The sequence below is a fragment of the Falco biarmicus genome, chromosome W (assembly GCF_023638135.1).
Source record: "Falco biarmicus isolate bFalBia1 chromosome W, bFalBia1.pri, whole genome shotgun sequence".
Taxonomy (NCBI): domain Eukaryota; kingdom Metazoa; phylum Chordata; class Aves; order Falconiformes; family Falconidae; genus Falco; species Falco biarmicus.
Genome location: NC_079310.1, coordinates 527,096 through 547,766, shown reverse-complemented (window position 1 = coordinate 547,766; position 20,671 = coordinate 527,096). Strand labels below are relative to the sequence as shown.

General features: G+C 45.6%; 1 protein-coding gene across 4 annotated transcripts in view; it reads left to right on the top strand.

The window, feature by feature from the left end:
* The window catches only part of LOC130142011 (zinc finger CCHC domain-containing protein 7-like), a 124,607-nt gene that overhangs the window by 1,006 nt on the left and 102,930 nt on the right, over positions 1-20,671 (top strand). For all 4 annotated transcript variants that reach the window (XM_056323403.1, XM_056323399.1, XM_056323401.1 and 1 more), the window contains exons 3-4: positions 2,531-2,652; positions 5,985-6,695. In XM_056323403.1, the coding sequence (XP_056179378.1) occupies positions 6,008-6,695 (688 nt within the window). In that variant the 5' untranslated portion in view covers positions 2,531-2,652; positions 5,985-6,007. The remainder of the gene's footprint in view (positions 1-2,530; positions 2,653-5,984; positions 6,696-20,671) is intronic.

The following is a 20,671-nucleotide window of genomic DNA, read 5'->3' as shown; positions in this document are numbered from 1 at the left end:
AAAGACACATTTTCTCGAGCGCACAGCAAATCGACATAAACACGCGTTTTACATCTCAGCATCGAGCAGCACAAGTTATCCTTGTGAAGAAACGAGCGGCAAAGTTTAGTCGACAGTAATTAATAGCAAATGTCACTGCTAGATGAGGTTTATGGCAATGTCAACCCTTTTCCTGGCTACTTGAAACTGAGACAGTGGCTACTGTACATACTTGTCGGGGTTTGCTGCGTGAAAACTGAGGGGGTGGCTGCCCTGGAATCTGCCTCATGACATGTTAACATGTTTCACTGTGAGCGCATTTCTCCTCTAGATTGAGCACATCAGCGCAGGGAACAACTCGAGGTGTCTAATGACTGCACACCTCACCTTGGGTGGCAAATGAAGAGAATTTCTCTCTCACATGCTTCACGTGCAGCGTGGTTATCGCTGTAAGCCAAAATCAGATCTGTATAACGTTTGGTACAGAAACACAAAACGGGTGAAGAAAACCCCCGCCTGTCTCCTGGCATTGACCTCTGATAATAAACATATATTGTTGTGCTTTTTATTAAAGAAGTATGTTCAGGTTTGACATCTGCATACCTTTGTAGGGTGGCAAGAAGAACAAAGATGTGACATTCTGGGGCCGTGCTTCATCACAATAATTTTGACTTCTCTCACCTAAGAGGGGTACGCTGCTTTTGGTGAAGGGTACAAAAGTAGTTACCAGCAGCTGAAATGAAAGGTTTCATTTAACTGAATTGGAACAGACAAGTTCTTCATCAGTTTTGCGGTTGTGCCTGTGCGGTATCCTAACAGTCAAAAGGCCTAGGCAGTTTATGTATCACAAATACGACTAAATAGAAAACCGAGAAAAGGTCTAGGCTGCACACAACTGTTGAGTTTGTTGATGTCTCCTGCCATTCCCATGTCTGAACCTCTGCTCTGGTAGATACTTGCGGTTTTAGGAAGTTGTTGCTTATTTCCTCACAAGAACTTTCTTTCCCATTTTATTGTTGTTCCTATCTGTAACAGAGGCTGATGATAGGGTTATGTTGTGTTTTTACCTCCTAAGACAGCAAAGAACACATTTGTTGCTCTATTTTCAACTCGGCCTTTGTCACAAAGTGTTAGATCTGACAGTACTGCAAAGATAAGCAGAGAGCAAGAAAAATAAGGAAATACTTGGAATGCACTGGTGATTTGTGGTAGGAATAGTAGACTTGTCCGAAAAGTCTTATTTGCAAAGGACAAATAATCTTTTTTGCAATTCCTTTTTTGTTTGAGGGTTTTTTCTTTTAAAAAAATCTCAATATTTGAAGTTAAGCAGAATGCATATTTCAAATGGCAAGAGGAAGAGAGGAGAAGGTTATTGTGTAAGCTCTGAAGGAGGAATTTTAAAAGCAAGAGCAGCAGAAGTAACGAAGCTAAGCAGAGGAAAGGAGGAGTTGATTGGGAGAAATGAGGTGCATGAAGGAGGAATGGCCTCGGCATCTTGCTGCCACTGATGCAGAGACCCTTCTGCACGTATGTTACATTTGAGTGTCCCAAACTGCTTTCAAATTTTGGCTGAGGGGGATAGCTGTCCACACCAACTTGAAAATTGCTGTGGGTGCTCAAGATTAACTTGTTTGTGCGTGTTGTCCCTGGCTGCAGGTTGCTGTCGGCACCTCCCTCGTTACTGCTCTGCTGCTGCCAACTTGTTACTTTATCAAGGGGTGGGCTGTTGGTTTTCTTAATGGACTAGATGAAAAGTACTGGCAAGCAGTCTTTGTAAATGACCTGGGGAGATGATCTCCTGCCTTTTCTAACTGTATCTGTCTGGAGTTTTGTTCAAAAACGGTGAAAGGAAATTCAGATAGCTTGTGATGTTTTGATTTTAACATCAGCAGCCATTTACCTGAACTCTCCTCCCTTAGAGCCTACCACAGAGGCAGTCGGGTACTTTTGAGGAAAGTTGTGGTCTGGGTTCACATAGGAATGGGGTTGCGTTGATGAAGGGACGGGGTGCTTTTGTGGCCTAGGGTTTGAGGGTTTTGGGGCGTTTTTTTAAAAGTACGGCAGCCCCGTTCCAAACTATGATGCATCAGTGTGTTGCGCTCTCTGCAGCCTGTATTACCTATCAAACCAGCTAGTCTGTGCATTACTATTATTTTTAATGTGGTTTTCACACTCCGACATGAGGGATGTCTTTATCACAGTCTGGCTGGTAGCAAAAAAGATGATTGCCCCTAAGCTAAACCTTTCACTGGTGAGAAGAAATCAAAATTGCTGAAGACTGGCAGTCAGATATATCTTTCTCTGTTTGAGTATCAGTATGAATACAGTAAGAGACAATCTGAAAAAACAGCAACTTTTTGTCTGTTGAGCTCCAGTTCCCTTTCCTGGCTGCGGTGGTTTTGTCTGCTTTGATGCCAAACACCTGAAAGAGGTTTTTCTCATTCTGTGATGAAGAGGTGGGCATAGCTGTTGCCTGAGTTTGAGGATGGCGAACAGTGGAACTAGGTATCTTCAGACTATGCGGTGATGCTGATGTTTGTTTTTTCCCCAGTGGCCTGCCATACATGCTGAGCAAGAGGAAGAGCCCTTTGTCATTCCAGTTGTGCGTGGACCTGAGAGGAGGAGGACAAGGAGCTGCTGTTTGACCTGAGCTTCTGGGGAGGATAAATTACAGTAAGTGTAGTGCCATGCTGCCTCTTCTTACTCGTCTTAGTTATGCAGCGTCTGTGAGTCAGCTCCTTGGGCACTCTTCGACACTTGTGATCTCAACGGGCTTGTTTAGCTGCATGTTTTCAGCAATGGTCACATACTTACTTTCTGTAACTTCATCCAGCCGGTGACAGAGTGGGAAGGAAAGAGTGCTTGAGTTGGCTTGTCGAGTATCACTAAAATTATGGCATGCTTCAGGGGAATTCTTTAATTTCCTGCATTGGTGACAGTCTCTTTTCTCATGTATAGCAACCACAGATTAATATTGTAAATGTGCTTGATTGGAGCCAGGTCTGCTTTTGTTCTTGCCCTGTGGGTGGGAGCAGACCTGTTTGAAAGGGTGACTCCACATAAAGTTGAGAGAGATGTTTGAAGTATGGGTGCTTCATGGGGTCTGTCAGATGCTTTTCTGTCTTAGTTTTTTACTACCTACAACCGCACAGGTGACCAGCATTTTACTTTCCTCCTATCTATGGCATCCAAACCTAAATACTGGTATAACATAGAGTCATTTAGTTTATTACCGCCAAATTCTGACCTCATTCTTTCCTATTTTATTTGGCATAATAGTTATTATAGTTACCTAAGAACGTGGATGAGATGGGCAGAGCCTAGCAGATACAGAGATACCCTCTTTATCTTCAGGTTATTGCTGCACACATTATGCCACTAAGCAGAGTTCTGCGTTGACAGGTGTAAAAGTTTCGAGGCGATTGTAGTTGCTGTGTGGTTAGGAGAGCTTTTAAAAGAGATTCTAGAGCCTCCCCTCATTAAGTTTTAGGACTGTATTTGCAGGTTAGAAACCCACGTGAGTGTATTTAGAAGGTGGCAGAGCTGAGCACACGCGTGGATGAGTAGGGTTCTGGTGGTCTTTGGATGTGATCTCAGCTGGTGATGACCAGGATGATTTCTTTGAATGACATATGCTGATCTGCTGGAAGCCCCAAAAGAAAAGGTTACAGTGTATGAATTGTATTTTCCTGCTTGTTTGGTCATGGTTTATGTGGTTTTGCTTTGTTTATTTTTGTGGGATAAGTGTTTTCCTCTTTAGTTTGACTTCTGGTGTAACAGGAATACTAATGAGATCAAATGTATCATAATCAGGGAAGAAGCCTGTGCAGGGTGAGCACAGAAAGCTGTGATAGTAAGAGTTCTTCAAATACCATCGTCATGCAAATTACTTCTGTACCAAACTCCTGAATCGAAAAGTTTTTACTTGAGTATTGGTATGTGAATTTCAACAATACCATGCAGCTTACTTCCATGACTGAAAAACTGAACCCCATCTGACAGTATTCATATCTAAAAAAGTTTGTTGGCTTCCCTGGGAGTAACTGTAACACAGAAATAAAGGTAGGCTGTTCAGAGAAAGTATTCCTTTGCCTCTCCTCCAGGCATGATGTGGTAGTGTAAAAGACTTAAAGTATCCTGTGAATTAGGCAAAGTAACTTCAGAAGGTCTCTGGATTTGCTGTAGGCTAGGGAGTAGGTGGTGAGCTGTAGAGACTCACTCTTGGGTTGGGATCGCAGGATAGCTGAGGCTGGAAGGAACCTCTGGCAATTGCCACCTCCAGTCCCCTTGACTCAAAGCAGGGTGACCTAGAGCAGTTTGCTCAGGGCCACGTCCACCTGGGTTTTGAACATCTTCAGGGATGGAGGCTCCGCAAAATGAAAAAAAAAAAAAAAAGGTTTTTTTCTTATGTTTAAGTGAACTTTCCTGTATTTTGATTTTTGTGTCTCTTGCCTGTCGTCATGTTGCTGGCTGCTACTCAGAAGAGCCTGGCTCTGTCCTATTTACTCCCCCCACATCAGGTATTTAGGTGCATTGGTAAGATCCCCCTGAGCCTTCTCTTTTCAAGGATAAACAGTCCCAGCTGTCTTGGCCTGGCCTCATATGACAGATGCTCTCGTTTCAGAGGTCCTTCATTGCACTCACCCCAGTATGTCCATTTTTTCTAGTACTGGAGAGCCCAGAGCTGTACGCAGCACTCCAGATGTAGTCCCATGAGTGCTGACTGGAGCAGAAGGATAATCTCCCTCACCCTGCTGCTGCTGTTCTTCAGGAACCCAGGATGCTTTTTGTCCCAGAAGCTTATTGGCATATGGTCAACTTGGCCCATCCCCAGGTCTCTTTTTGCAAACCTGCTTTCCAGGCAGGAGGCCCTCAGCCTGTCTCCTCCCCAAGTGCAGGACTTGGCATTTACCTTTCTTGTCCTTCATGAGGATCCTCTCTGACCACTTCTCCAGCCTGTTGAGGTGCCTCTGAATGGCAGCCTGACCGTCTGGTGTATCAACCACTCCTCCCCATTTTGAATCAGCTGCAAGCTGCTCAGGGTGCACTTTGTCCCGTCAGCCGACTCTTGTAGCATCCTTGTTTAAAAAGCAGTATGGCTGAGTACATGAGAAGGGGGAGGTTGAGGCTTTAGTCCTAGATCCACCAAAAAGGCCGTTAAAGATTGTAGGTAATTATTGCTTAACTGGTAGCAGCACCGAGATGTCACAGCTAACGTTGAGCTGGGCAGACACTGTTCAGAGGTCTATCTTCCTCAGGTCTCAGAACATTGTAGTTGCATTTTCATGGCTTTGTAACTCAGTTGGTTAAGTCCTGATGGGACCATGTGACCTGCTAGCTTGTATGGAGGATGCAGATTTGTATACTACCTCTACTGTTCTGGTTGGGGTTTTTATGCTACCTTCAGACCTGAGCTTGTGCTGAGCGTCCGTGGGTGCTTTGGTACCATTGCCCTAGCACTTCTCGTCAGAGGGTTAAATTCTGGAGTGCCAGTTCAGGTGACTCTGCAGCCCAGGTGCAGATGGGCTCCAAGTTATTTCTGTCAAATATTGCGAAGTGTTCCTTCCCTGCTCTTTCAGGTATCTACATGTTACTTAGTAAAACAAGTTGCAAAGTACTCAGAATTAATACTAGTTGGCGGAATGATCCAGACTGTGCTTCAGACACTTCTCTGGCTCCCAATTCATGCAGGTACCCTCATTTTGAACCCAGGATAGGAAGGAGCTGAGGAAGCTGAGAGCACATGAAGTGCAACTTTCCGAGGCCAAACTAGCTGAGGTTAAGTGGTAGTTAAAAGTAAAGCAGGTGGACCCTTGAGGAGCGTTTGCTGTTACGGATTTGAGCATGGATTGTTGTAGCTGCTAAGTCTGCTCAGTTTTATGTTCTGTACGCAGAGCTCTGCGACTAACCTTAGCAATTTCAGAAAGACCAGAGGTGTCATTTGAAAGGTTGTTTTGGGCATACATTCATGACCATTCTGATAAAACCTTTTGGCTTTTTTATAGATACAGACTATTCACTTTCCAGAATGTTTGGCGGATATGAAGACGCCGAGGATACTGAAGCGTATGAAGATGAACTTTATAACGAGGAGTCATCCAGTGAGCAGAGCGTTGATAGTGAGGTGGAATTTCATCTGTACAGCCAGATCCACTATTCCCAGAATCTTGGAGAATCCAGCACGCTGGAAGTGGATGAGGAAGCTGACGTTTCAGGAGCCATGGGTCACAGTTCAGCTCTAGCTGAGAAGCAGTATGAAGACAAGAAAATCGCTGAATTAGTTGATCGTGGTGCTCAGCTTTCAGATGACCCTGAGCTCATCGTCTTGTCTGATACACCAGAAGAAGATAGTATTTACAAAATGAAAGCGAAGCACTCAACAAGCTCTTTAGCTCAAGGTAAAACGCATACCCATCCAGGATCTTCCACACCAAATGAGGCCAAAGCTGCTAGATGTAATACCCTGGATCCTGCCGGATCAGGCACAAACATTTCAAGGCCATGGAAAAGCATTAGTGGGAAGCTTAGCCCAGTTAGTTGTGCTGGAGTTCATGACATCCAAGATGTGTTGGTAATAGATGACAGCTCGGAGGAGGAGAGCTTGGTATCTGAAAGTGGTGATGTCCAGAGTTGGATGCTTTTGGGAGCCGGTGCAGATGACAGAGATAAAGATATAATGTTGAACCTTGAAGGCTGTCCAACTTCTGTCAGTGAAGGTTAGTACTTTTTTTTTTAATCACTTGTTTATTCTTCTGTGTGTGGGATGATTTGTCTGCAATGATACTGATGTCAGTGTTTCACATTGTCTAGTTTGTCTAGTTTTGCAGAGTCTGGCTGGAGGCCTGTAGCTAGCGGCTGGTACTGGGTCCGGTCCTGTTCAATTTATTCATCAGTGACCTGGCTGAAGGGACAAAGCGCACCCCCAGAAAGTTTGGTGATGATACAAAACTGGGAGGAGCGGCTTGATACATCAGATGGCTGCATTGCCATTCAGTGAGACCTGGGCAGGCTGGAGAGCTGGGTGGAGGGCAACCTAATGAAGTTCAGCAAAGGCCAGTGTAGGGTCCCGCACCTGGGGAGGAACAGCCCCCCACACCAGTACGGGCTGGGGCTGACCTGCTGGGGGGCAGCTCTGCGGACTGGGACCTGGGAGTGCTGGTGGGCAGCAAGATGCCCATGGGCCAGCCGTGTGACTTTGTGGCCAAGGTGGCCAGGGGGATCCTGGGGTCCATGAGGAGGAGCAGGGCCAGCAGGTGGAGGGAGGTGACCCTCCCCCTCTGCTCCGCCCTGGTGAGGCCACCTCTGGAGTGCTGTGTCCGTGCTAGGCTGCCCAGTTCAAGAGGGACAGGGAGCTACTGGAAAGGCTCCAGTGGAGGGGTACGAAGCTGATGAGGGGGCTGGAGCATCTCTCTCGTGAGGACAGGCTGAGGGAGCTGGGCCTGTTTAGCCTGGAGGAGACTGAGAGGGGATCTTGTCAGTATCTGCAAATACCTTAAGGGCGAGTGTCAGGAGGACGGGGCTGGGCTCTTTTCAGTGGTGCCCAGTGACAGGACCAGGACGGAGGCAACAGGCACAATCTGCAACACAGGAGGTTCCTTCTGAACACGAGGAAAAACTTCTTTTCTTTGAGGGTGACGGAGTGCTGGAAGAGGCTGCCCAGAGAGGCTGTGGCATCTCCTTCCCTGGAGACATTCAAAAACCACCCGGCCACGACACTGATGTCGACTTTAGGTCACTTAAAGAGTCACCATCAAAAGTATTAGCAAAATAGTTCTAACAGGTATTTGTGGGAGTGCAACTTCACAAGGTTAGATGGCAAGATTCACTCTGTTACTACATAGATAAGTCACACAAAGAATCAAATTTAAAATTAAGCTAGAGTGATTCACACAGATTATAAATGTGACAGAGTAAGGGAGATCCTCCCATTGAGTCACAAGGTTCAGAGTGGACCCCCTTGCTTTCTGAACTCTTAACAGAGCTTAGGTGCCATTAGATCCAGACTTGGTCAATGGTTTATATCTAAAGGAAAGGCAAGCCTTGTTCACAGTTTTAAGATTGATCATAGCGGTTTAGTAGCACGTAATCAATGACTAATTTATTGCTTACAAAGTGAATCAAATAGGATTTACTGTAATCACAACAGTGACTTAATTAGGGATCCAGGATGGTAATACTTATACTATACTTACTATGAGGTACTTAATTCACAAACATATGCACGGACAAGGGATGCTTAACTGCCCGACTCGTTACACAGCGGCCAGGGCCTAACAGGGGTTCCTGAGATTGCAGAGCAGCCCAGGGGAGGGGGCAAGATGATCTCCAGTGGTCCCTGTTTGAAAAGAATGATGAACAGAAAGCGAATCGGAGCGCGTAATGATGCATACAAAACTATGACCAAGGAAACAGCCATTATTTACACCACTTCAATACCATCATTTCAGTAGTGTCATCAGAGTGATTCACAGTGTGAGCTTTCCAACTTGCCTGTACATTTTGTTTTCCTAAGATCATAGAAGAAATTGCAAGGGGAAAGGGGGTTGAAATGAAGAGGGAATACAATGTTTTCTTCTTGTAAACAAAGTATGTAGGAAAAAACAGCCCTTTGAGAACTACAGGCAGAGAGAAAGACAGAGGTAGAAACTGCGTAACAATAAAAAGTTTGAATAGTACCACAGGGCAGGAAAGTAAACAGTGCTCATTGCCCAGGGAGCAGTGTCATTCCTCTTTTCATGTGATGAGGTTTCTGGCCCCCCTGCCCCTGTCTGCCTTGCCTCGTTGCCCCTCAGCAGTGCAGATGCCAGTGCTTGTTTAGGCTTTGCCGCGTGCTAGACCAGAGAAGTTGGAACTCTGATGGAAAGGGATGAGCTGTAACAGGAGAGGGCAGGGAATGGAAGGGAGACCTTCTGAGCTGGTTCCCCTTCCTGAAGCAGGTTGTGTTAACCACTCCTTCAGGAGTCTTGACAGTTTGAGCTGTTGATCTAAAATTTACTGGGACTTCTTGCATAGATTCTGCATTAAGTAATTCAGAGAGATTCCCAATTGCTAAGAACTAACATCTTCACATTTTGGGTATTTCTCAAAATATTCTTCCAAGTTACAGTGTAGAAAGTTAGTAAATGTGATGGTTAATGTGACAGATTTTAGATACGTGTTTGCAATAATCGTACTATGTAATACATACCTCGTCATCAGCAACTAAAAACTCTGCTGGGCGATCCAGCCGTGCTTTTTCCTTGCCCACCGGTTTCCCAGTGCACAAAGATCTTTTCCAGAAACAGCATCCCTTGCCAGTGTGAGAGAAAATGCGACCTGAAGAAAGGCAAGGCTAGCCGCATCAGCCACAGCGCTCAGGACCTTTGCAAGACTAAACCCCGTCGTCGTCCCCCCCCCCTTTAATATAATTATACCATAATTTTACTAGGTGCGCATGCAAATTGGTGGCGTTTTTTGGTGCAATGAAGTGTTCTGCAGCAGTGATCTAAAGGCTGACACTCATCAAGTTTTTGTAAACTGCTGCTGTTCGCATGCTGCTACTAAGCTGTTTTGAGAGGGGAAAGCTGAGGAGGCCTTTGCCTTCTTTTCTGGCGAAACACCTGTTTCTTGCCTGTAAACGTTCAGTAACTTTTTGCTTAGAGTTGTTCTGTCTGGTTTTGCATAGTACGTGGCTAAGGAGCCCATAGCGTGCACTCAGTCTCAGATTGTTGATTAAAGATGCCAGCGTGCTTGCCCAAGCCTCAGAGATTTAAGAAATGCTTTCCCTCTTCCCAGCGCGATGCTGGAAGAGTGTCAGAGCATTCAGTTGCCATGCCAGAACCCCAGACAGCCACATTATATTTGGAATTTATGTAATTTTTTTTCTCCCCGTGAATCTTTCAAAATGGAGTTTCTGAGAAGCTGCTAAATTTCATTAATATCTTTCTTTTTGTATAGCCGTATCCTATCTTTTTCTTTGAAACTAGAGCTAATTAGCTTGTCTTTTTCTTAAATTACTCTGCCTCTTGGGGAGCAAATGTTTGGTGCCATGTGGTGACTGCTGTAACAGTGATGCAGTTTGTGCCTAGCACCATTAATGCATTTTCTGGGAATTGTCTCTTTTTCTCACAACTGCTGGACAGGCAAATGACCTGGAGCTAGGTTTCCGTTGTTTAGTTTACTCTGTGTATCAATTTGCATTTATGTACCAGAATTGCTGATGGTAGCACTAAACAGTACTCAAGAAAACAGAAGATAAAAAATGTTTAAACAGTACTTGAGACTTCAAGCATATTTCAAAATTCCATATACACATTGTGGTGAACATTCTGTAATTAATTTATTGGAGTGATTATGCTTACTAGGTATACATGAAAATGAAAATTTATGTCTCCGTTCTTTGCCAGTGCTTTGCCTCGCAAAAGTGTGCCAGTGCTAACTGAGAGAGGCTTTTAAAAATCAGCGTGGGGGCGGTAAATATCAGGAGGCAGTTTTGCTAACTTGTGGTATGCTTTTGTAAGAAATTGGGTAATGTTTTTTATTCATATATACATTCATAGATGCTGAAAATAAGCAAGCTATGTTCAAGGCAGGTAACAGAAGCAGAATTTTCCTGCGCTGTATAAAATTGTCATACTGGTCAGAACTAAAATTGTTGAATTTAATGTAGTCAGTGTAAACACATTTTGAGGGGCTTGAGTGGGAAGTCAAAAGCAGCCACACAAGAAACTCATATAAATACAACTGTTCTGCTCCTACTCTGATTTTTATTCTCCAAGCTACATCAAAACCTCCTCAAAACCCCTTCTTGTGACTTGCCTCGCATCAGTAGTGGTTTTGCCAACAGCAGCCTCGTGCCTGGAGGAATGGGACATAAGCAACATGCATGAGGCACGTGCAGCCGTTTGGGAGCAGGTGCTGGTACGCACACCTCTCTCTTCATCTCAGCTTTTGCCTTTCTACAGATGTATGACTTTGCAGAAAGCCTCAACCTTTGCACAGTTCTTCCAACTGAGAATGAGTTCACGGTGATACATTTGACTCCACTGTATGTAGCGGGCAGAGCAGAGGGCCATGCCCCCGTGCTGGCCTGACGTAGACACATGCCCGAGGTGGAGTGGGTACCACAAGGCTGGGCTCTGGTCAAACCTCAGGTTCTCGACCACCTCCCAGATTCCAGTGAATGTTATTCAGGTAGCTCTGGCATGCAAAAATTGGGTTCGGCTGGTCTGTTTCTAATGGTGATGGGGTTGCAAAGACAGAGGCTTAAAATAAATCATTGTGGTATGTACGTGTATGTATGTAATGAAAAGCCAAAACAGTATCAAAATAGTTTTAGGGAACAAAAACCATAAATCTTCCTAATGTAAAGTAACCATAATTTGTTTATTGAGCTTACGCAGCGTTGTATCTCCAGTTCTATAAAGGACTCCCCTGCTGAAACAGAAACATAAAATTTTAAATCTGAAGGAAGAAATGCATTTAAAAAAAAAAAAAAATCTGTGTTTTTTCTGGCAAAGATATTATCTGTTAATTCGTTGAAATTATTTTGAGCCGTGTGCACGGTTCTGTTTTCACCATTTCTAAAGAACAAGATCAAGTATGTAGGTGACTACACAGTACGTACATTACTGGTTTAGGGCTTGCAGTATCGGTAAGGATGGATGTAGAGTGGAGTGACTGGTGAATCCTTGCCTTTTCCTTTCTCCCCCAAAACTGCCTGTCTGTAAATGGGATAGACCTCCCGTGACAGTGTCATGGTACGTCCAGTGTCCAGTTTGCTTCACATTAAAAAGGGAACTGAAACATGAATGATTCTGTGACTCTGAGCGTAGCTGATTGTGTCAGTCATTTGATGAGTGTGTTTTCATGTCTGCCTCCCTGAAACAGGGGTGCTGAGGTTCCACTGGAGTCAGAAATAACTCCTCGAGGGAAGGACTTGGGCATATCTCCTTATTCTGCGAACTCCTCTACATGTTATTTGTCTGCCCTGCTCTTGTCTAACAGCCTTATTATTTTTCATGTTCTCTGTAAACAAATAACACTTTCTTGATGCCTCCAATGCACAGAGAGTCTTCTTCCCACACAGCCACTTCTAGCTTCAGTCACTGCTGGCTGCTTTGGCAGAAATGAGCCTGAGAAATGACCTGTGGTTCCTGATAGAAAACCAAGACTCACCTGTACCCTTCCATCTTCAGTTCACATCTCAAACGTTACGGCTGGTCCACAAACACTGCTGTTCAGTACACAGCTGGAAACTTTTCCTGCCGCTTCTACCCTCTTTCCAAGTGGCTTTAGATACCTCTCACTTTTTATTTTGCTTGCCTAACACCACATTAAGCAGCAGCGTATCTCTGCCTGTATTTCTGTAAAATACAGCTTTTTGTCATGCGTCTGCTGGTTGCTCCGTAAGACAGCTGTACAGCTGATTGGCAACATTTCGTTAGCCGGGATATATAGATGAGCACTGGCTTTCTCGCTTCGCGGGGAGGGGTATCAAGCAAAGCGCTTGCTGTGTCTGTAGCGACTCTTGTCCCTCCTTATTCTGACTTTGTTGTTTGTTCTGTGGTGAGATTGCGCATAGCTTGGAAGCGAAGCAGGCGCTGGAATTACAGACGGTCGGCCAAGCTGAAAGACAGTGACCGTGTACCTGTGATGTGTTACTTGCTTCCACTCGGTCGTCGGTGGGTTTCCTTGCAATGGCATTTGGAGAAGCGTGCACTGCTGCTGCTGCTTGGTCTTTGCATAAAGGGTCCTACCTGCTTCCTGTGGTGTTTCAAACCCAGGTAATTCAGCAAATCTAGGTCTTTGGTATGATTTTTTCTGATTTTTTTTTTTAATTTTTAGGCTCTAGAAGTAAGTGTGCAAAGAGAATCGTTACAAACTGTACCATATAGTAAATGGCAGTGAGTTCACTTTTAGTGTTGGAGCGTTTCCAGGTCTTTGAAGGAGGGTTCTCCCCTTCCATCCCTTTCCTCCAGTTTGCAGTAAGAGTATACATGATAAGAGCATTAATCTGCTGTAGTTGGAAGTCTTCCACCCATTCCTTCATTAAATGCTTCCTTTTATTGTATTTCCTCTCCCACGTATAGCTGCAATCATAACCTCTGCAATTTGGTTTTTTTCCTCACGGCTTTTGGAAAGACAGCTTTCGAAGGTGCTGCATTGATGTCAGGCCACTAAGGGGTACAAAACCCAATGCATCGTCTGCCTGTTTCATCCTTTGCCCACCCAGTATCGCCCTCGGGCGCAAGAAACTAATGTGATTGCACTCTGCGCTTGGCAGCTTTGTGGTGCGCAGTGGGTAGGGCTGCTTTTGAATCCAAAGTTTCTATAAAATAGCACATAGGTGCTCTGCTGGTCTCCCAGGGAGGGAACGGTTGTTTTCTTCTCTGCTCGTGATTTTTTTTCTTATTAGCGCAGTAAGTGAGGCTTTTACAAGAGCATCGCTAGAGATGCTACTTCCAGCACAAGAAGTTGCTTTTAAAAGTAACAGTCACTGGGTATCAGTCTGTTCTAGTAAAGAGCGTTGTGTCCAGGTGCCTTTGCGGTCATTGCTCCACGGCCTGCAAACCTCGTCAGGCACCCTGGTGCCACCTCCTTAGCAGCTCTCGCCACATTTTCATGACATTTACAGACAGTGACATGGCACACAACCGTTGGAGCAATTCCCATGTGTGCTGCTCGGCGCAGCTGCTGCACGAGGTGTCCCCCCCAGACCAAGGACTGACGTGGCTTCTGTACGGGTGCAGCGCCTGTTCAGCCGGAGCTTGCTCCTGCCCGGGGGCGTAAATAGGTTCTGTAGCAAGGATGACACTGTGCTTTTATTTAAGCATTTTGTTCCACGACTGTGTAGAAGCCGTGTGTGGTGTAGCTTTGGCTCTGGTGGTGACCTCAGACACACGGAAGAGCAGGATGCTCGGAGCAGAAAGCACAAAACTCAGCTGAGGCTTATGGGGTGTTGCAGGATATTTTGAAATCTGTTTGTCACATGATCTTCTAGCTATCTTGAGTAGATGAAGTGATTTTGGTGTTTCCTAACAGAGTGACTTCTGGAATTTGGTAAAATACAAGTATTTTTAATCTTCTCTGTTGACAGGAGTTATGAAGGGAAGCCAGCGTTCAAGGGGTAAATCATTTCACTTGAGGCACAGGATTTTATGTCAACTTTTACTGTCCTGTAAAACTGCCCTATATGAAAAGAAACAGTGAACATAAAACAAAGGGCAAGCTACTATTTCCAAAGCAGTTGTTTCAGCTTTCCATTTTGGCATCTATTTCCATCTTGTTTTCCAGGTTTAGAGGTCTTTCTATACACTGCTTTTTAGCCTGAGTTATCAAGTCTCTCATTTTAGTAAAAAAACCCCAAACAATAAAAGTACATCTTTCAAAGAAAAAAGAAAAAAAAAAAAAGATTTGAACATTTAGTGAATGAAACGGTTAAAAAAAAAAAAAAAAAGGTAATTTGAAAGCATTTCATTTGACCCTCTTCCCTAAAAAATAATACAGGAAGGAGTTTTCTGTTCAGCAGCAGTAACTACAGCTTAAGGAGTCAAAATGAAAACAGCAGTCTCTGATAAATTTAGCTCATTGTTTTATCTCTGTCAGCCATGCTCAAAAAGGAAATACCCTTTGTTAACTATTGGTGTTTCAAATGGCGGCTTCTCGATGTATGACTTAATTTTCTCTTAACTCTGCATGGTACTACAGAAACTATTCAAAGATCTGACCACATCTGTATTTTTTTTTTCCTCTCTGTGCTGTTATTCAAATCCTTTGGTGTATTTTTAAACGGGGAGAAGGGGTAAGCTTATTTCTAAAATGACAAAAAAGTACAGTGAGCTGTGCTTTTCTTCTTTAATTTACCCTTCCCCTTGACAGCTAGTTTTGAACACGACCTTTGCACGATGTAGTATGTTTTTGTTCTAGAGTCTTGGTATTTGTAGCACCAACTTAAATTTTCTACAAAAACGTCTACAAGAAAGTTTTCATTTTGTTAGGCTACAGAAATACTATTTGAGGAGATGTACTTTTTGGATGCTTGAGCTGTGGACTTGCTGGATTGAATTCAGCAAAACTTGCTTTCAAAAGTAAAAAAAAAAAAAAAGATTTCTTGGTGAAAATTAGTTTTGCAATGAAAATATTTTTCTTATTAATACCTAATGGTATCAGCAAGACTAAGTAAGTGTGGTTCACGTACAAATTCCAATGTTGCAAAAAAACCAAACAAAAAAAAACCAGGAAAAAAAACCCCCAAACAACAAAACCAAAACCAAACCAAAAGGCAAGGGTTTGTTCCCGGGCAGTTCTGCGTGGCGGCGCACGGCTGGGTGCTGCAGGCACGTTGCTGCATCTCCACTCGCTGCTGGTCCTTCTTGAGGCCGGGGAGGCTGCTCGGGCGCTGCGGGTCGGTGGCCATCCACGTCACGTCATGTCGAAGGCGGCTCGGTGGCCCCTTGCCGAGGGGTCGCGGGGGCCAAGCTGTTGTGACCCTGGAGCATGGTGTCTCCCCTGGGATGCTGAGGGTGGGCGCTGGGCAGCTGGAGGGGTCAGCTGATGGAAGAGCTCGCAGAAAGATGCCTCGGTGTGAAATTAGCGGCTGTTTGGAAGCAGCCTGTGCCGGGAGTTGTGTTTGTGAGGGCTGGTAAGCCATGCACATGGGACTGCGCTGTCTGTTGCCTGCTGCGAAGCCTGAGGACAGAGGGGTTTCCAAGAGGGGGTGGGAACCTGTGGTCTTTGGTCCCCCTTGCCCAGGCCGTGCCCGTGGCCGTGCTGCGGTCCCGCCAAGCATCCACCGCACCACGGTTCCCCGTCCCATCCCTCCTGAGCAGAGCCAGGCGCGGGGCTGGGGGCTTCATCCCCCTCCAAGGGCGAAACCGGCGGAGTGATGCCAGGTCACGCCGGCTGCCTGGAAAGTAGAAGCTGATGTCACCGCGTTTGGTGTTTTGTCTGTTTGTGGCTGCGTTGCTGAAACCCTTTTATCAGCTTGCTTTCCTCAGAACCGTGCGCTGCTCAACACTGGGACTTTGCCTGTGATGTGAGGGGGTTTTTTTTCTTCTCGCTCCCGTTTGCTAGACCCTTAACGCTACTTCAATGTAGTAGGAGTGTTTTGTGCATGAGTTACTATAGCAGAATGCACCCCGGAGCAGTAATAAGCAGTGGGAATCCACCCACCATGTGGAAGATACAGCACATGCATATGGATATTTTGATTAAAGAAAAAAACTTAATCTTCTTTGCCGTGTAATGTGGATACACTCGAATCTCTTGATTATTTAAGAAAAAAATTAATAAAACTAATAAAGTTCCTTTGCAAATCTGAAGAGATCTAGACTAAGTATACCTGCAGCCTGAGCAGGCCCTTTTATCTGTACAGATTTCTCTGCTATTGTGGACCTTAGCTCTAATTTAAATTTCCCATGGCTTTGGATTGCTGACTAGGTTTTCTGCAAGAGTGCCCATGCTTACATGGTCATATATTCTGGGTGACTTTTTCACTTTTTTCTCTCTCTCTTTTTTTTTTTTTTCTTTTTCCCCCCCTGTTCTGTTGATTGTTATAAGACGAATTTTTTTTTCCCCACTTCTGTCATCAGTTTGATCTTTCTTCCTTGTCCCTGTTTCTTTGGGTTTCTTACAGGTGGGGAAAGACTGTCATACTGCAATTGAATTTTTGAACACTGGTGGGAAACTGATTTAATCCTTCTGAAGGAGAAGTTCAATTTTTTTAAGTAATTAAAAAATGCAACAGAGAATATACTGAAGACAAAGGACTTAAGGGTTTAAAAAGGGAAAAAGTAAAGTTTGAGTTGGGCTACAAAGGGGCATAAATCATGCAGATATGTGCATGAAATAAGCACAGGGAAAACAGCTTATATTAATGAATTTAAAACAGAATGAAAGTAGAGAAGGCCTGGTAGGAGGAATAAGGTGGCTTGTTAATACCTTCTGTGTCTTTCCATTAATAGGAGCACCTAGTGAAAGTGGGTTTGTGCTTTGAAGCTGTGGGCAATATTGACATTCAGAGGAATGCAGAAGGATGGCACATCATTTTGTGAGCCCTTAGGCAGTAATTGGCATGCGTCTAGAGAAATCGGGGCCTTTTCGCCTCAAAGAACTTGCTCCGTTGCCTTCTGGCACGGGATGGGATTCGCTGGGAAGGTTTGAACCGCAAGTGCTGGGTGGTCAAAATGGACATGCATGCAGCACATCTGGTAATCTGTGGGTTTCTTACTGAAGAGCACAGAAAACTTACCCTGTGCTGCCATCATGGTGACCATGAGTCTCGTGACAGCTGGTATGCGGTGGCTCGTCGCTTTTTTAATTTGGAGGAGATACAGAAGTAGATCCTTAGCCTGTTGTAACATCTGTGCATGTTACAGGTAGATACACGCGATGTCTATAACGCAGGCCAGCGAGTCCTGGGATGAATATTGTTGTTGTCTTCATACTCTATTGATGTATATAATTGATATTCCAGTGTTGTTATTAATAAATGTTATATGCCTTTCGTGCCAGTGTTTCCTGCGTACCAATCCCCCTCCAGCATCTTTTGCTAGATGAGAATTGTGGTGTCCACTGGCGAAAAGTCAGTGCATGTCAGTGCACGCCTGGCATTGTTCACCAGCCCCGCGGGCACCACTGTCCGGCGTGCTTGAGGCTGAGCACAGCCCTGCGCCTGCTTTCACATCGTTATTTGACTGTACGGTTTCCCCTCTCGCACTGACAGCGTTTCCAGTCTTCCACGTGCAAATCCAAATCTCTCTCCAATCTCCAGAGAAGCTCAGATTTGGGAGGTTTTGTTCACCGGGACCTGTCCAGTTGCCTGATGCTGCCAGTGCCCTGGTTCTCCCTGGCAGCTCTCGGTGGTCGCACGTGGTCCCCCTGGCCGTGCTGCGGGGCTGGCAGGAGCCGAGGCATGGCAGGCGCCGAGGACCTCGCAGGAGGTTGTACCGGCAGCCTGCCGAGGGTTTCTGGTTAGCAGGGGCATTTCCCATTAACATGGCATGTTGGGCAGTTGTGGAATTTAGCTTGAAGCTGTTTCTTTCTATCTGAAAATTTTTAGCGCCAGGAAGGTTTCCCATCTGCCCGGCTCAACCTCCACTCACTTTCTATGATGGTGGTGATGGTGATGCTTGGGTTTCCTCCTGCTAATGCTCCTGGTTTTACATGGTATGCAATGGTGACAGGTATCCCGGTTACATCTTGGGAGATAATGACATTGTTAGAAATGAGAAAACATGACAATAAAAGCTCTCTCTGTTCAGCCGGCCTTCTTGTGGTGGGTTTGGTGATGTATGGCTTATATGACAGAGCAGCGAGGCCATCACCCACGTGCTTGGAAGACTATGTGCACTGACCTGGCTGCCAAGATGCTTTTTGTCACCCATTTGGTGCCAATTCTGAGTGCCTTTGCGCAGGGTCAGGTGTGAGAAGTGGTGGCCGTTTTTCTTCCGTATGGCCCCTTTTGAAGTGTAGGTGAGGAGAATATACTCACAGGCACTGAGGAGGCCCTATTGCAGAGCACAGACCTTGGCGCCAGTCACAAAGCAAGTCTTTGCTCGAAGAGGGCAGTTTTATCTGCTTTTTGTCGCTGTTGCACGGCTCGTCGTGGCGTGCTCGTCCTGCCTCAGAGCCCTGAAGCACCAGGAACAGCAAAGTCCCAGCCAGCCATCCTCAGTACTTGATAAATCTTCCTCCATCAACCCCTTTAAAACCCCAACAACCAGAGAGTGAGAGGGGCGGGTGGGGGGTGGGGTGGGGGGTGGGGGTGGGGGGGGGGGCGTGTGGGAAGGCTGCCAGATGCTTTTTTCGGTCTCTTTTGGAAACTCTTGTGCATGGTGAAAGATCAGTTTTCTCTGCCCTTCTCAAGGGGAGGCAGCGAAACGTTTGGTGTCAAAGCCTCTGTGGTGGCAGTAATTGCGTTAAGGTTGCACACACCTCCCAGCCCCGACGCTGCCTGAAGGTAAGCCGTAAAGCCGCTAAGTTGATAACCGTGTCTTGTATATTTAAAACTTTAGCTGCAGAGATCGGGGGATTACCCCCCTCCCCCACCCCGGAGCCGTGGGGGGCTCTGGCCTGAGACGTGGCAGCTCGCTCCGGTTCGGGACTGCCTATAAGCGTACATACACACACATGTAAGCATATGCAACATGTATGGATTTGTATGTATATTTTTAGAGGCGGATGTGAGGGTGCAGCGTTCCCATTTGCCTTGCGTTCGTGCGGGATATCCAGCATGCAGCGTTACAAAGAAAAGTGAAGTGGAAAAAAGTTGCCAGCTTTGAACGGAGATTTCTCTCCTGTTTCAAAATACACCTCCGAGAAGGGGCAGCACCATTTCCAGCCTTTTCTTCCTTCCTGAGATGGCTGGGGTCTGTGTGATAGGCTTCAGTGTGCGATAGTCGTGACACAAAACACAGCTGTGCCCTGAGGCTTGCTCTTCCGAACAGAGGCAATTTCTGTGTCATCTAACTGTACTTTTGATACTTGTAGAACTAAAGCTGAGTGGGCATGTGCCAGAGGGGGTTTTCTCATCTGTTTTTGAATGAGCATCATTTTGTTTCGGCATAAAATTCAAAGTGGCAGAGAAGAGGATCCCTTTAAGAAATCAGCGTCAGCAGCCGGAGCAGAGGGACTGCAGCTGGCATTTGTAGTATATATATGACTTATGTCGTACACCTCCCATGAGTTGTGTTTTTGTGAGTGGGTAGCGAAGGCAATTTATTCCCTGGGTTTTTTTCTGAAATACGTCCATGCTGACCTTTGTTTTGAATGTAGTAGTGATTTTGTCTGCTTGTCTGCTTTTATTCTTTTACCTATTTTATTTCATTTAATTTTCAATTTACTCTTTCAAAAAAAAAAAAACCCAAACAAAAAGACCAACACAAAAACTTTTGGAAGTTTTTAGATTTCTACATAGCAAACCCAAGTATTTAAAATGATCTAGTGCTACAGCCTTTTGTCAAAAACGAAGCCTAAACCAGGCATCAGGCATTCACTTTGCTTTTGGGTTGGGTTTTTGGGTTGTTTTTTGTTTTTTGGGTTTTTTTGTCCTTTTGAGCCTCGCGCCGGTGGAATGACACTGTTTTACTTGTCATTTCTCTAAAACCAGGGTGATTTGATTACAGCTTAAGAGTCGCAGCGTGCTGTGTTTCAGTGTGGTTGCTTTGAAAGCGAGGTGCACGAGGATGACTGGGATGAGCAGCGCGTCACTGGTCCCGCTGGCTCCCACTCCCCTCCGCCGGCCTCTCCGGGCAGGAGCCCCCGCTGCGTGGCTTTGGGGGGGGGGGGGGTCGTGAGATGCCCACTGCTGTGCCCTGCACCCCTTCCCCTCCTGTTTGCCTCTCACTGCTGGGCCGGTACCAGGTTGCTGGGTGGCCGGACCCCCACCGCCCTCCCAGCCCTGGCCGCAGTGCTGCCCGGAGCATCGTCTGTTGATAGATGGGTGGCTGGGGGAGAGGGGTCCTTGGCGAGGGCTGGTGTCAGGGCCAGGGTCAATGCCAGGGATAGTGCTGCTGGCCCTGCAGACCAGCCAGCCAGGGAGGCAGCTGGACAGCGAGTCGCATCTTTCCTGCCCCTGACGATTAATGGGATTAAATGTAAGATGTTGTGTGCTTAGTACTAATTAGTTTCTCATCGGAGAGGTTCATTCTGATTTTTTTTTTTTTTTTTTTCTCTCCTTGTAGTATCTTTTCACTGTTTGACTACATTTGTG